At 42.0% G+C, this 12359-nt stretch overlaps 1 protein-coding gene across 2 annotated transcripts in view; it reads left to right on the forward strand.

Moving 5' to 3' along the window:
• The first annotated feature begins 10656 nt into the window (after window positions 1-10656).
• UNG (uracil dna glycosylase) overlaps window positions 10657-12359 on the forward strand; it is a 30386-nt gene continuing 28683 nt past the window's right edge. For both annotated transcript variants that reach the window (XM_090012475.1, XM_090012476.1), the window contains exons 1-2: window positions 10657-11642; window positions 11764-11984. In XM_090012475.1, the coding sequence (XP_089868601.1) occupies window positions 10673-11642; window positions 11764-11984 (1191 nt within the window). In that variant the 5' untranslated portion in view covers window positions 10657-10672. The remainder of the gene's footprint in view (window positions 11643-11763; window positions 11985-12359) is intronic.

Here is a 12359-nt window from a genome sequence, read left to right on the forward strand (position 1 = left end):
TATTTACCAGACCTTGCGAAAGAAGATATGATGATGCTATTTGTTTTACATATAAAATTGGTATGTAATTCACATATGAATGTCATGACCATGTTTACGGTATATGACTATTGTCAAATACATATAATTGATATTTGCATAGTATAAAAAAAAGGGTCATGAGTATACTAACGGTCAAAATTAAGCATGTGGTTTCACAGAACCTTTGTAGTATCACTTGAGCACTTATGAGATTTCTATGTGTGGTACGCTATGCATGTGCTATGATGTGATACATATACCTATGTATTTTACCCATGACTGGGCATGCGGTCGAAAAGACCAATGGGGTACGATACATACACTCATACTTATAAAATTGAATATTTCATGCACATATGCTCAACTCATATATGAGCTTATGATTCTGAGAATTTTTGTTGGTGCATAATGTGCACTATTTTGGTAATGTGCATAGACTTGATCACCCCGAGTGTGAGTTTGGGATTTTAGAAATCCACTGTGGTGCAATGACTCGCAAAAAAAATAAACAAAATATAATATATGCACATATAACCTAACTGAGGGATTTTGGGTACACCTGAAAGATGGTGTATGTTACTGGACCCAAACAAACAAGAATGAAAAATATGCATATATAAAATAAATAAGGGATTTTGGGTATAACTGAAAACAGTATATGTTAATGGTTTCTCGGGATACTAGGTATACCTGAAAATTGTATATGTTACTGGTTTTCCAGGGCTGTGGGTACACCTGAAAGATGGTGTATGTTACTGGACCCAAGGTCTACCTTGGAGAGGGTAGATGGTACAAACTCCGTGGGACATTCTAGTTTTGTGAGAGCGAGACGTCTCACTCGGTCCCCAATCTTCGAAGTTAGGGGGGCAAGACTACCAATGCGTCATAGGTGATAGATCCAAGTCTTCTGCAGAAGTTACAAGATGCACCATGATTCCAGTTCTAGCCATTGGAGAGTACTCCATCGGTTGCGAACCGTCACCTTTGGATATCTGTATGGCTAGTCACACGGGTATAAAACAATAGACCCCCGTGTGGTCGTGATCTGCTACGATGTCAAATTCCTGTGCGTACCCACATGGTAGGTATCAAGAGAAAACATAAAGTTAGTGTATTTATGAAAGTCTTCAAGTAGTTGCATAATGCTTGATGTTGCAACTGTTTAGAGTATATTTGTGATTCATTCATGTGATGCCTAACTTATATCTGGTTTTCTTTACATGCAAATAGTAATAACCTAAGTGTGATTCATGTGGTGCTTAACCCAAATCGGTTTTCCTTTACATGAAAAATATGATAGCTTAAATATGAGTCATAAGATATGATATGATATGTTGTACATTGATGTATATACTTTATGCAATATATCATGAAATGCTTTAATTAAGTGAATGGTACATCCATATTGGTTCAAAAGTTTGTTACTACTTATATAATTGTGTAGCACATATACTTGTACACATGATACTCAGCACATGCATCTAGATATTATGCTTTTTACTTAGACAGGGTAGTCTGACCCCTTCTGAATTCATATTTTCAGGAAACAGATTAAGGCGAGCAATTGCGGTCGTCGCTTATCTTCTGCAAATGTCCTAAGGAACTTTGACTTGTAATAATTTATTAAAATGCAATTTATGACTTGTAATATTTCAATGTAAGAGTTTACTGTTATTGCTTCTGTACTATTACTTGTAACCCGCCCAAATAAATTGACTAAGAATTTAAATAAAATATTTTCGCTGATGTTTAGAAAAAAAAATTATTCCAAAAAATTTAAGTTAATTATTTGGTGCGTTACATGATCTCACTTCACGGATGTGTTTCCCATATATGATTATGCAGAAGAATACTTTACCGTGATGCATGAATTTTGCATGGACGTGTTTCGTTTGGGAGCTTGAAGTTGAGACAGGTCGTGAGTGACATAGCATGGTACATGGCTGCGGGTGGCCGAAGAGACCCCATGGCATGAAGCATGGAGCTGAGAAAATGTACTTAAGAAGTAGTGTGCACACTTTAGACTTTCTTGATGAGCTGCTTACGAGAAGTATAGTATTGTCTCGTGCCACTGCTGCATGCCATAGCCAAGGCATGGGATTTTCACTTAGCAATGCGCATGTCACCATAAGTCTCACCACACTGCACACACATGTGCACCACTTTTGGCTGGTGATGAATAAAGTTTGATATATTCTCCCCAACTAGAACAAATCAACGTTCTTATTAATACTTCTCCAATTGAGAGGCGAATGAATCTAAACCGCATGATATGGTGTAGTGCAAGCTATGAACTGAATCTGAACCACACGTGCAAGATATGGACTGAATATGAACAAGTCCATATGCAAGGTTACAGAGCAGAGTTGGGTTTTGAGATGGATCTCAACGTCAGTCCCTTCAAATGTGGCATCTAGAAGCCACCAATGATGCGTAATGTGAGAATCATCACCAACTAAGATACGCGACCTAGCGAAGCTGCCTAAGGAGTTTCAAAGTTGAAGGTTATCCAATCCTTCTAAGTAGAGTGAGTGTTTGACACCCAACATGGTTCATTAAGCAACACAACACTACCACGAGCAGATGTGACCCAACAATGCAACAACATGGCATATTCTGAAGCTGCTATGAAGTTTCTGATAATAGTCAAGATAGGTCACTTTGTAGAGTGTGGGAATCGTCACTAATGAATATGCATGGAATGGACAAGCCGCCATGAAGCTCCGGAATTGGAAGTGGTTTGGTCCTCCTAACAGAATGGGTGTTCGGCACCTGAGGTAGTCCATTGAGCAAGGCAATACGACCATGAGCAGTCGTGACCCAACAATGCAGCCACATGGCATATTTTCTCCTACTAGAACAAAACAATGTCCTTGTTGATACTTCCCAAATTGATCGGAGATTGAAGCTGCCATGAAGTTTTTGATAAGACAAGACCACTATGTAGTGTGGCAATCATCACCCACGAAGATATGTGGCGTAGGCAAGCCACCATAAAATTCTGAAGCTAGAGGTGGTTCGGTCTTCCTAACAAGGCCAGTGTTTGGCACCTGCGAGTGGTCTGTTAGGCAGATAAACATGACCACGAGCAACTCATGGCCCAAAGATCGTAGCAACGTGGGACAAGGCAGAAATGCAGTTTTCCGTAGAGATGAGATGATCCTTCGACAACTAATGGTCCTTCGAAGAGGGGCTGCAGAGCGTTGACTTCTCCCAACAAAGCACACTTAACAGGTTGGGCATGGATTATCTTCACAATTTGCTCTCATACACCAAAGAGCGAAGGTTTGGCCTCTGAAGGGTATAGCACGAAGTGTCTGAAGTGTTTGCTCTATAAACACAAGAGGAGTGATGGAGTGTGAGGGTCCTCACATCATCCTATTAAAGGTTAATATCCCAAGATGGACGTCGATGTGTGTCATTAAGTCCCGCTGCAAAGATGAAATGCCAAGAGCTACCAATCCTGACGATGCCATTTGTTACCTAGCACAAGGTAGATAAAGATGAACCAAGTAGGTGGTGTTGGCGATCATAAGCCTACATAACCCAACTGTCAATGAGCACAAACAGCACGAAGGCAAGGTGTCGAGTGAATGGACCAAGTGTGTGTGGAGAAGAGAGGCATTTTGACGAGTCTCTCCCACTGAGAAGGTATATAGAATCAGTTGATTGCTCTATGCGACTCTTTGACTGCATTATCACGTGAGCATTAAAAGCAAGCAAGTTTCACCTGCGATACTTACTCTTGAGAGATCGAACTGACGTAGAATTTATCCCCTTAATGCGCTTGAAGAAGGAAGGGTCACTACAACAAAGTGCCCAACCGATGAACAATATCTCATGCAAAACTGAGCAACTGTAGAGACAAACATTACTACGAAGACTTACAAAGTTTCTCATAACCGCCTCGCTAAACAAGGTAGCAACATTCGTCGATAGAAGAAGAAGCCAAGTAGCAGACACGGGTCACTTCGTTGCAACAACAGGCAGTAGGGAGTGAAGGAAGTGTTGGAGTCACTTATGTATTTGAAAACTCGATCATGCAACAATTTGCCTCCAACAATGTTGCAAGTACCCTCACTGAAGAAAATAGATATCTGAGTGTAAACTCTACCACAACTCACACTTACGGTGTGTTGTGTCTCAATCAGTCTGCCATGAACTGATTAGTAAGGGACGATGCAGAGAACTTGAAAAATCTACATAAATGATACCAACAAAGGCCAAATAGCCAACATAGAAGATGCAAATAAAAGCAGTTTCTATTCTGATAGAAGTATGAGTGAATATAAGAATGATCAAAACCGATAAGCAGAAACCAATAACAACTTGGGGCAACTCTTAGACCAATTTGATGCACTTTTATACCAGTGTTGTAGGCTATGATACTAGTTGTCACTACCATTTTTCTCTGCGTCTTCTTGACTCGCGCGAAGAGGAAGATTGACAGGTTGTCTGTGTCATGCGACATGCAGCTTGCTTTAGGAGAGAAGCTATGTAAGCCTAGCGAAAGCAAGATTAGAGTCGTACATATCTCATGCACGCATAACCCAACAGGATATCAGAAGTGACAGAGTCAAACAGGTCAATAGAGTGATGCAATATCAATTGTCAGTGCAAAGAGCCTTCATTCCTATGAGGGATGGTTGTGTCGCCTTCCTATGATGAATGCATAAGGAGTTGAGGGTCGATATAGCTAGCTACGCGTCCGAATAAGCATCACGAACCTTAGAGTAAGCATCGAGTTCCAAAGACGCATCGTACGAGGGGTATATTGTATTTTGACACTTATGGGCCTCATAGACCTTAGCGTGCGCCCTGCAGGTAACCCTCCACTACGATGGAGAAGATATTTCGACCCCCAGCCTAAGCTAGTTGTTAGTTTGACATAGTGAAACTCCATAATCAAGAGGAATCATCATTGCTCAACATGCACTCATCGAGCCCCTCATAAGGGTGCGAGGTTAGGCAACAAGGCGAACGACTAGAGTGAGCCCCGCGTATGCCTCTTGATACCCATAGAGAATTTGCATACTCGTGAACTTCGATGTGCTACTCACGAGATATAGGGGTTGCCTACTCCGGTCTGCACGGTGGTGCACCAATGCAAGTGAAGAAGAAGGTCCCCTATATAGGTGTTATGGCCGCTAACCCCACAAATAGGAAGAACCCTAATATCCCTTGAAAACACATCACTTTTTTAATGGAATTCCCAAACACAAACTTTGTATTTTGCTGAAAAAATCACACCAGAGTCTTTGTCACATATGAATGTGTTGGCAAGATTTTGATCTTGGCTGGACAATTCTAAATGTGCAAGGAGATGTGCAGCTCTGAAGTTCAGGAGGACCCGCATGGCACTGACGTGGCACCAACGAATGAAGTTCTTCCTTTCTGTGATATGACTTCATGAACATGTTCCCCGCATACGATTATGCAGAAAATACTTGATCGTAGTACATGAATTCCACATTGATGTATTTCATTTGCGGGCTTAAAGTTGAGATAAGCTACTGATGGCGTAACACCCACGTAACATGGTACATAGCCGCAGGTGGTCAGAGAGACCCTGTGGCATGAAGCTGAGCAGATGTACTTAAGAAGTAGTGGGCACACTTTAAGTTTACTTATTGTACTGTTTATGAGAAGTGTAGCGTTGTCTCGTGCCACCATCACATGTCATAACGAACACTACAAGAAAAACATGGATTAGCGACGAACGCTATCCATCGCTAATCCGTCTATAATCCATTGCTAAACAGCTTAGTGACGGATTGACGACAGATTAACGATGGATAGCGTTCGTCGCATAATCCTGGTCACTAATTAGCAATAAAACTTATTCGTCGCTAGTTCCGACGTTAGATTGTGACAGATTAGCGACATATATGATCCATTGCGAGTACGTCGCTATTTTATATTAGCGATGAATAATATTTATCGCGAGTCCATCATTGTTTTAAATTAGCGACGAATATTATCCGTCGCTAAATTAAAAAATAAAATAAAAAAAATTTGCTCCCTATCGGGCAATATTCCAGCAGCAATATGCTAGACTTGTACCGCACCACACATGCGTTGCACCAGAGCAGCCCGGCCCGCCACTGCGGGGTCTTTTGCACATAACCGACATGCTCTCCAGTGCGCTCTCTAGCAGGCTCTCTGACGCACTCTCTGGCGCGCTCTGAACCAACGCACTCTCTTACGCGCTCTGAACCGGTGCATTCTCCGGTTTTGCACAACGTAGTGGCTGGTAAGCCAGGAGCCCGTCCTCCTCAACGACACCATCTGCGCCAACTTCGCCTACCGCAAGCACAACCCCATCTTCGAAGACGAGATCATCGCCGCCGCGGAGGCGGCGAACGTTCACCGGTTGATATCAGTGCTTCCACGGGGCTATGACACCCACGTGGGCGAGCGCGACGTCTAACTCTCCGACGGACAGAAGCAGAGGATCGCCATCGCCATAGCCATCATCAGGGACCCCAAGATCCTCCTCCTCGACGAGGCCACCTCCGCACTCGATGCAGAGTCGGAGGGCGTAGTTCAGGAAGCACTAGACAGAGTGATGGTGAACATGTTGACCGTCGCCATCACCCACTGCGTCTCCACAATCAGGGGTGCCGACATGATCGTCGTGGTGAAGAACAAAGCGATTGCTGAGGAGGGTAGCCACGAGATGCTCGTTGGCATCAAGGATGGGCTCCATGTTTTGTTGGCGGCGCTCCACATGGGTTCTTCTAGTTAGGCCTTCCAACTGTGGGGTGTTCTGCACAACGCAGTGGTTGCACCTCTGAGCCGGTGCGCTCTTCGACGCATTCCCAACCTAGTTCCCTCGCTTGTCCGTCGACCTCAAACCATAACCCCTAACAGAATCATTAGGCCAGGAACGTAAAGCCACGCTCGGAAAAGAAAACGACTTACCAGACCGGAGAGGTCGGGCCGACTTGGTCCTCCAGTGCCGGCGGACGACTCCAACTCCTCTTTTTTCTCGCATTCCTCCGCCACGAAGTCGTCATCGTTTGAGAAGTCATCAATTTAAATTTTGAATAGGGAGCGAAAGAAAATTTCACACCTTAGATGAGACAGTTTAAATCTAAAATTAGTGACAGATTAGTGAGGAAAAAATTTTCTCGCCAATCCGTCGCTAATTAACAACAGATTAGCTACATAATATTTTTCTTGCTAATTCTCTTGCTAATTAGCATTTTTCTTGTAGTGTTTGGTGATGAAAAAATTCATCGTTAATCTATCGCTCATTAGCGACAAAATTACGAGAAAAATATTTTCGGTGCTAATTTTGCAAATATTTTGAATGTTAGCGACAAATAGTTTTCTCTCGTTAATACATCGCACATTTAAAGTGAAAAAAATCCGTCGTTTGTTGCTAATCCACATTTTTCTTCCACTTAGCAATGTGCAAGTCACTATAAGCTCCACGGCATTTTCATCGTTTACTTTTCACATCAAGATGAGATTCCTGAGCCCTTCAAACTCCTGACCCTGTCTGAGCTTGGTGACCAGTCAACTTCAGGGTTCAGCTCCCAAAAATGGGCCTGAAATTTTGGATCGAGCGCAGATCACTTTAACATCATGACCTCCCATTGCTTATCCCCTAAAGGACCTCATGGTCCTTGTGTACATTGTGGACGGTGAGGGTGCCAAATCACTTTTTGATCAGATCTCGTCTAAATAGGCATTCAATCCAATCCAACGTGACCCACTTGAAGCTTTGTCCAGCGGCTTTATTTTTTCCCATTCGGCACTTCCCCATAAAAAACAATCAGCCCTTTCCAGCTGTCCACAAGGCTGCGGTAATTTTCAAAATATAGTGAAAAAACGATATTTTGCTACCTTTTTAAATGTTTTATATATCGCGGGATCTTACAACTTTGGGAATATTATCGCTTCAAAAGTAAGTATCATGAGTCCATACTACTTTAGTTGTTTGTGGAGGGCAATGCCCCATTTTACAGATTGCAGGTAGGGATGTAAACGGGGCGAATCGTGTCAGTTTTAACCATTACCAAGTCAGACCTAAACGGATCTGACAAAATCAGAATTGGATTTGGTTGGGGTCAAACAAAACCAAATCTGGATCCAACTAGCTTAAAAATCCGATATTTACATGTAATAGATTCATATTTAAACTCAGATGCAATACTCAATACCAAATTTGGATCCAATTATTAATGGGATTCGGCTAAGATGTTGATCCGATCTGTTGTCATCCCTAAAAGACCCCTAAATCTATAAATCTCTAGTTCAGTGGGCAGGAGGAGTGCACATGGTGGAGGGAGTTAGGGCTTGGAAATGAGTTGCGCAGCTCACCGTTCGGCTCCATTCATATAAGCTCGTTTTACATATTATATATTGTATACATATATTCTATATATTATATACATAGTATGCATGTATTATACATATACTATAATACATGTATTATATATATATTTTGTACATTATCAAGCTTTAAAATTCATTGAAAAGCAATCTTTTTTGAAAGCTAGCAAACCAATAGATCTCAACTTTGAACAAGCTCGTGAACCAAACCCGAGCAGCGGTATGCTCTTAAAGAGCCGAGCCCAAACAGCCCGAGCTGGGCTCGTTTACCAGTCATAAAAGGACCCTCTGGTTTTGTTTGTTTTTCGCATATGGGGATCTCTGGTTTAAGGTCCCTCATTTGTGCTTCAAGCATGAACAAATTCTTAAAGTCACAATTTCACTCCAGGCTTCACACATTGTTTTATGTGCCCACTTATTATTTAGAGGTTTTGTTTGCTTCATGCATGCAACTTACATACGAAAAATGCTGAGTTGACAACCCTAATGTAATTTTTTATCGACAAGAATCAAACAAACGTCAAATCAAATGCCATTCTCGTACAAGCGGTTCCAGTTTTTTCCAATCACCTATCGCTTTTCATGGGTAAATATATTCATACTTTTCATTTATGAAATCTTTCACATGTGCTGAGTTGAAATAATATATTTTTTTTAAATTGTGTCCATTCCCAGGTAAAGGGAAAAAAATGAGGCCTAAGGGCACGTTTGAAAGAGAGAAAAACTCTTATAATATGAGAAGCTCTTCAAAAAAAACTTTTTTGATTGTTTGTGTAGCATGATAAAAACAAAGTGGGAAAATGAAAAAAAAAAGGGAGAGAAGGAGAAGGGTGGATGGTTGTTGTGGTGGTGAGACTGGTGGTGGGGAGTGTAAAAATAAAATTTCTCTTGGTATTAAATATTCCTCCAATACCTCTCATGGAAGAATGTTTCCTATTAAAATGTGTATCTTTTAGAAAAACCTCTCTCAGTAAAAAAATCTCTCATTCGAAAGGGTCAGAAAATCCGTACGGGGCTTTTAATTTTGCATCACTTTTCCTACATCTTTCTCGCTTCCAAACCTGCCCTAAGTAACTACATATGAAAAATAAGATGAACCACTAGCGGCAAGGCTCGTGTTTAGCTTGGCAAGAAACAATAATAATAAGTTTTTTCCTTGTCTTAACTTGGGCTCTTATAAGCTCGTTAACTGGTAATTGATATATTTTAAACAACCTACGTCTTCAAACTTATGTATTTATTTTGTAAATGAGTTAGTTTGAGTTTGGTTGAGTAGGTTTATATTCAAAATTCTATTATCTTGATCCTTGACTTTTTGGTAAATGAGCCAGCTTAAGCTCTACTCATTTAGCTCAGGCTGGTCATGAGCTTAGTTCCTTCGGTTTGTTCACCAGCCCTAGCAGCAACTTCCTAGCTTTTTCTTATCACAGTGAATAAGCAAATAACACACACATAAACATCTGCAAATTTGTGGAAACTATTTTGCAAATTATTAAAAATGTTATATTATATAACTATATATCCCACCACAGACGAATTATGTGAAGGATCCTATTATACTAGTTATTATATATATATATATTTACAATTTTGTATTTTTATTAGTTGTTAATTTTTGTTTATTTTGTTCTCCCTGAGAAGAAATTGCACAGGAATGATATCTGTGACGTCACATCGTTTCTACAGTCACAGATCCAGCCTGAAAGGATACTGGACAACAAGATCTGTAATTTCGAATCTGATCAGGATCCATTCTACACCTATGCAAAATGAACTCGGACCCTTCAAGTCCAACCCTATCCAAGGCTCATGATGCACTCCATAGTCTGCATTAGCGCTAACGTGACTGACCTCTGTAAAAAATTTGGTGGGTTTGAACTGGGATCCAATTAAGACGTGTTGGTAACAGGTTTGGATATGAGTTCAACTGGATCTTCTACAGAAAAACCATACGCGAGTCAAACTTGAACCATACCCCATAAAATAATAAGTTTTATTCTTTTCACATTTTAAAAATGTGAATCTTAATCAGAACGCGAGTCAGATTCGGGTTTGTTTGGAAATTTCACAAACCATACCCGGTTTCGTATGCTAACCAGACTTTACAGGTTCAACCCGGATAGTTAATGGACCCCTTTCCTTTGTTACCAAACTCTGAATACACTGGATCCAGTACAGATCTGAATCGGGTCATACCCGACCCATGGAGTCCGCTCCATAAAAACTTTATCCCTTTCTTCCCGCCAAAACCCAGTCACGTTTTCAGTCCTTCCGCCGTGTAAACTATAAAAGGTGATCCGTACTGAAGATGGCGTCCTTCTTCATCCGTCCCTCTGCGACCAACGTCTTCCTCTCGGGGAGTCCCCGCAGAATGGCTTCCCCGAGAACACTAGCCGACCTCCTGCGCCCTCGCAAGAGGTCTAAACCCTCGTCTTCCCTCCAAACCCTAGCGTCGAAGCCCTCGCTCCCATGGGAACCCCACTCCGGCGATCCCCTCCCTTCCGAAACCCTCTCCGTAAATCCTAACCCTACTTCATCCTCCATCAGCTTCTCTTCTCCCTGCAGTTTCGTGATCGCTGATGTCGGCGGCCCGCATTCTGCTGGAACATCATTCCACAGCCCTAATTTCTCGTATGGTTGTCTTTCTGCAGCCCGGAATGACGAGGGGCGTACCGATGGAACTGTAATTCCGAATCTTAGTGCTGCTCATGTTCTCGGATCGTTGTCGTCTGGTGATGGTGGGTGTTTATGTTCGGAGGACCCCCTGTTGGGAAACCCTAGCTCTGGGTCCTTTGTTGATGGTGGCGGTTTGGGTTCTGCGGGTGGGGGTTCTTCGTCGGTTTCTGATGCTGGGTGCGGAGATCCATGTGTGGTCGAAGCCCTAGTTCGGAACTCTAGGGGTAATCTCGGTTCTGATTCTTCTGTTGTGTTTTCTTCAACGGTTTCTGATGATCGGAACGGAGGTTCGAGTTTGGATGAAGTTCTGATTCAGATTCGTGGTGCCGATTCCTTCGTTGGTAGCGGTGGTTGCGATTCTAGGGTCGGAAGTTCAGTATATGTTTCTGACCATCAGAAGGGAGGCCCGCCTTTGGATGAAACCCTAATTCAGAACCCTAGCTCTGATTCTTTTAGAGAAAGTGACGGTGGTTCTGGTTCTGCGGTGGAGATTTCTGTATTGATTTCGGACGACCAGAGGAAAAGGATAGAGATCAACAGGTCGTTTGCGAGAGCGAAGCGGAATCTAAGGGTCTGCACCGAACGAGTCTCTAAAGCTCGAGGTAGTTCGTGAGAGACTAAGTCAGATCTTCACGAAACTCTATTCTTTGCTTGGTGCTACTCTGTCTTTGCGTAGGAATTAGAATTAATGATAGAGCGCCCTAATTCTTTTTCATTTTTCAGCTGAAGGATTGGGTTCTTTCAAGCTGGAAGAGCTTCTCGTGGAGGAGACGTGGTTGGAGGCTCTGCCTGGAGAGTTTCAGAAGCCCTACATGAAGAATCTGTGCAGATTTATCGAGTGTGAGGTGGGTGGATCCTTTGCGATTTATCCACCGCCATTTTTGATCTTTAATGCCCTGAATTCAACCCCGTTTGACAGGGTGAAGGTGGTGATCATCGGTCAGGTGAACTCTTTTCCTATGTTTGTACCTTCAGAACCATTTTGTTTCATTCACAAATTTACTTGTGTTTATTCACATAGATGTTATGAGTTATGTATGGACAGGTAGACAACTAAAGGTTGGTAGATTTGAATTCCATACGATCTTTTTTATAATCAAGCTTCCTTGTTATTCGGTATAATCATAACAGAACTGAAAAATATAATAAGAGAACTGAAGACTCTCGGTGGACTTTATGCTTACCCTGCATTTGAAGTCCTGTAATAAGCGTTTAGATAGATGATTGGGTATGCAACAAGTAGAGGCTTGTGTTTGGGACAATTTGTATGCCACCAGATACACTTTTAATGGGCCACTAGAATATGTTAACTGGAAATG

This window comes from Nuphar pumila, chromosome 7, assembly GCF_984573655.1.
Source record: "Nuphar pumila chromosome 7, dmNupPumi1.hap1.1, whole genome shotgun sequence".
NCBI lineage: Eukaryota > Viridiplantae > Streptophyta > Magnoliopsida > Nymphaeales > Nymphaeaceae > Nuphar > Nuphar pumila.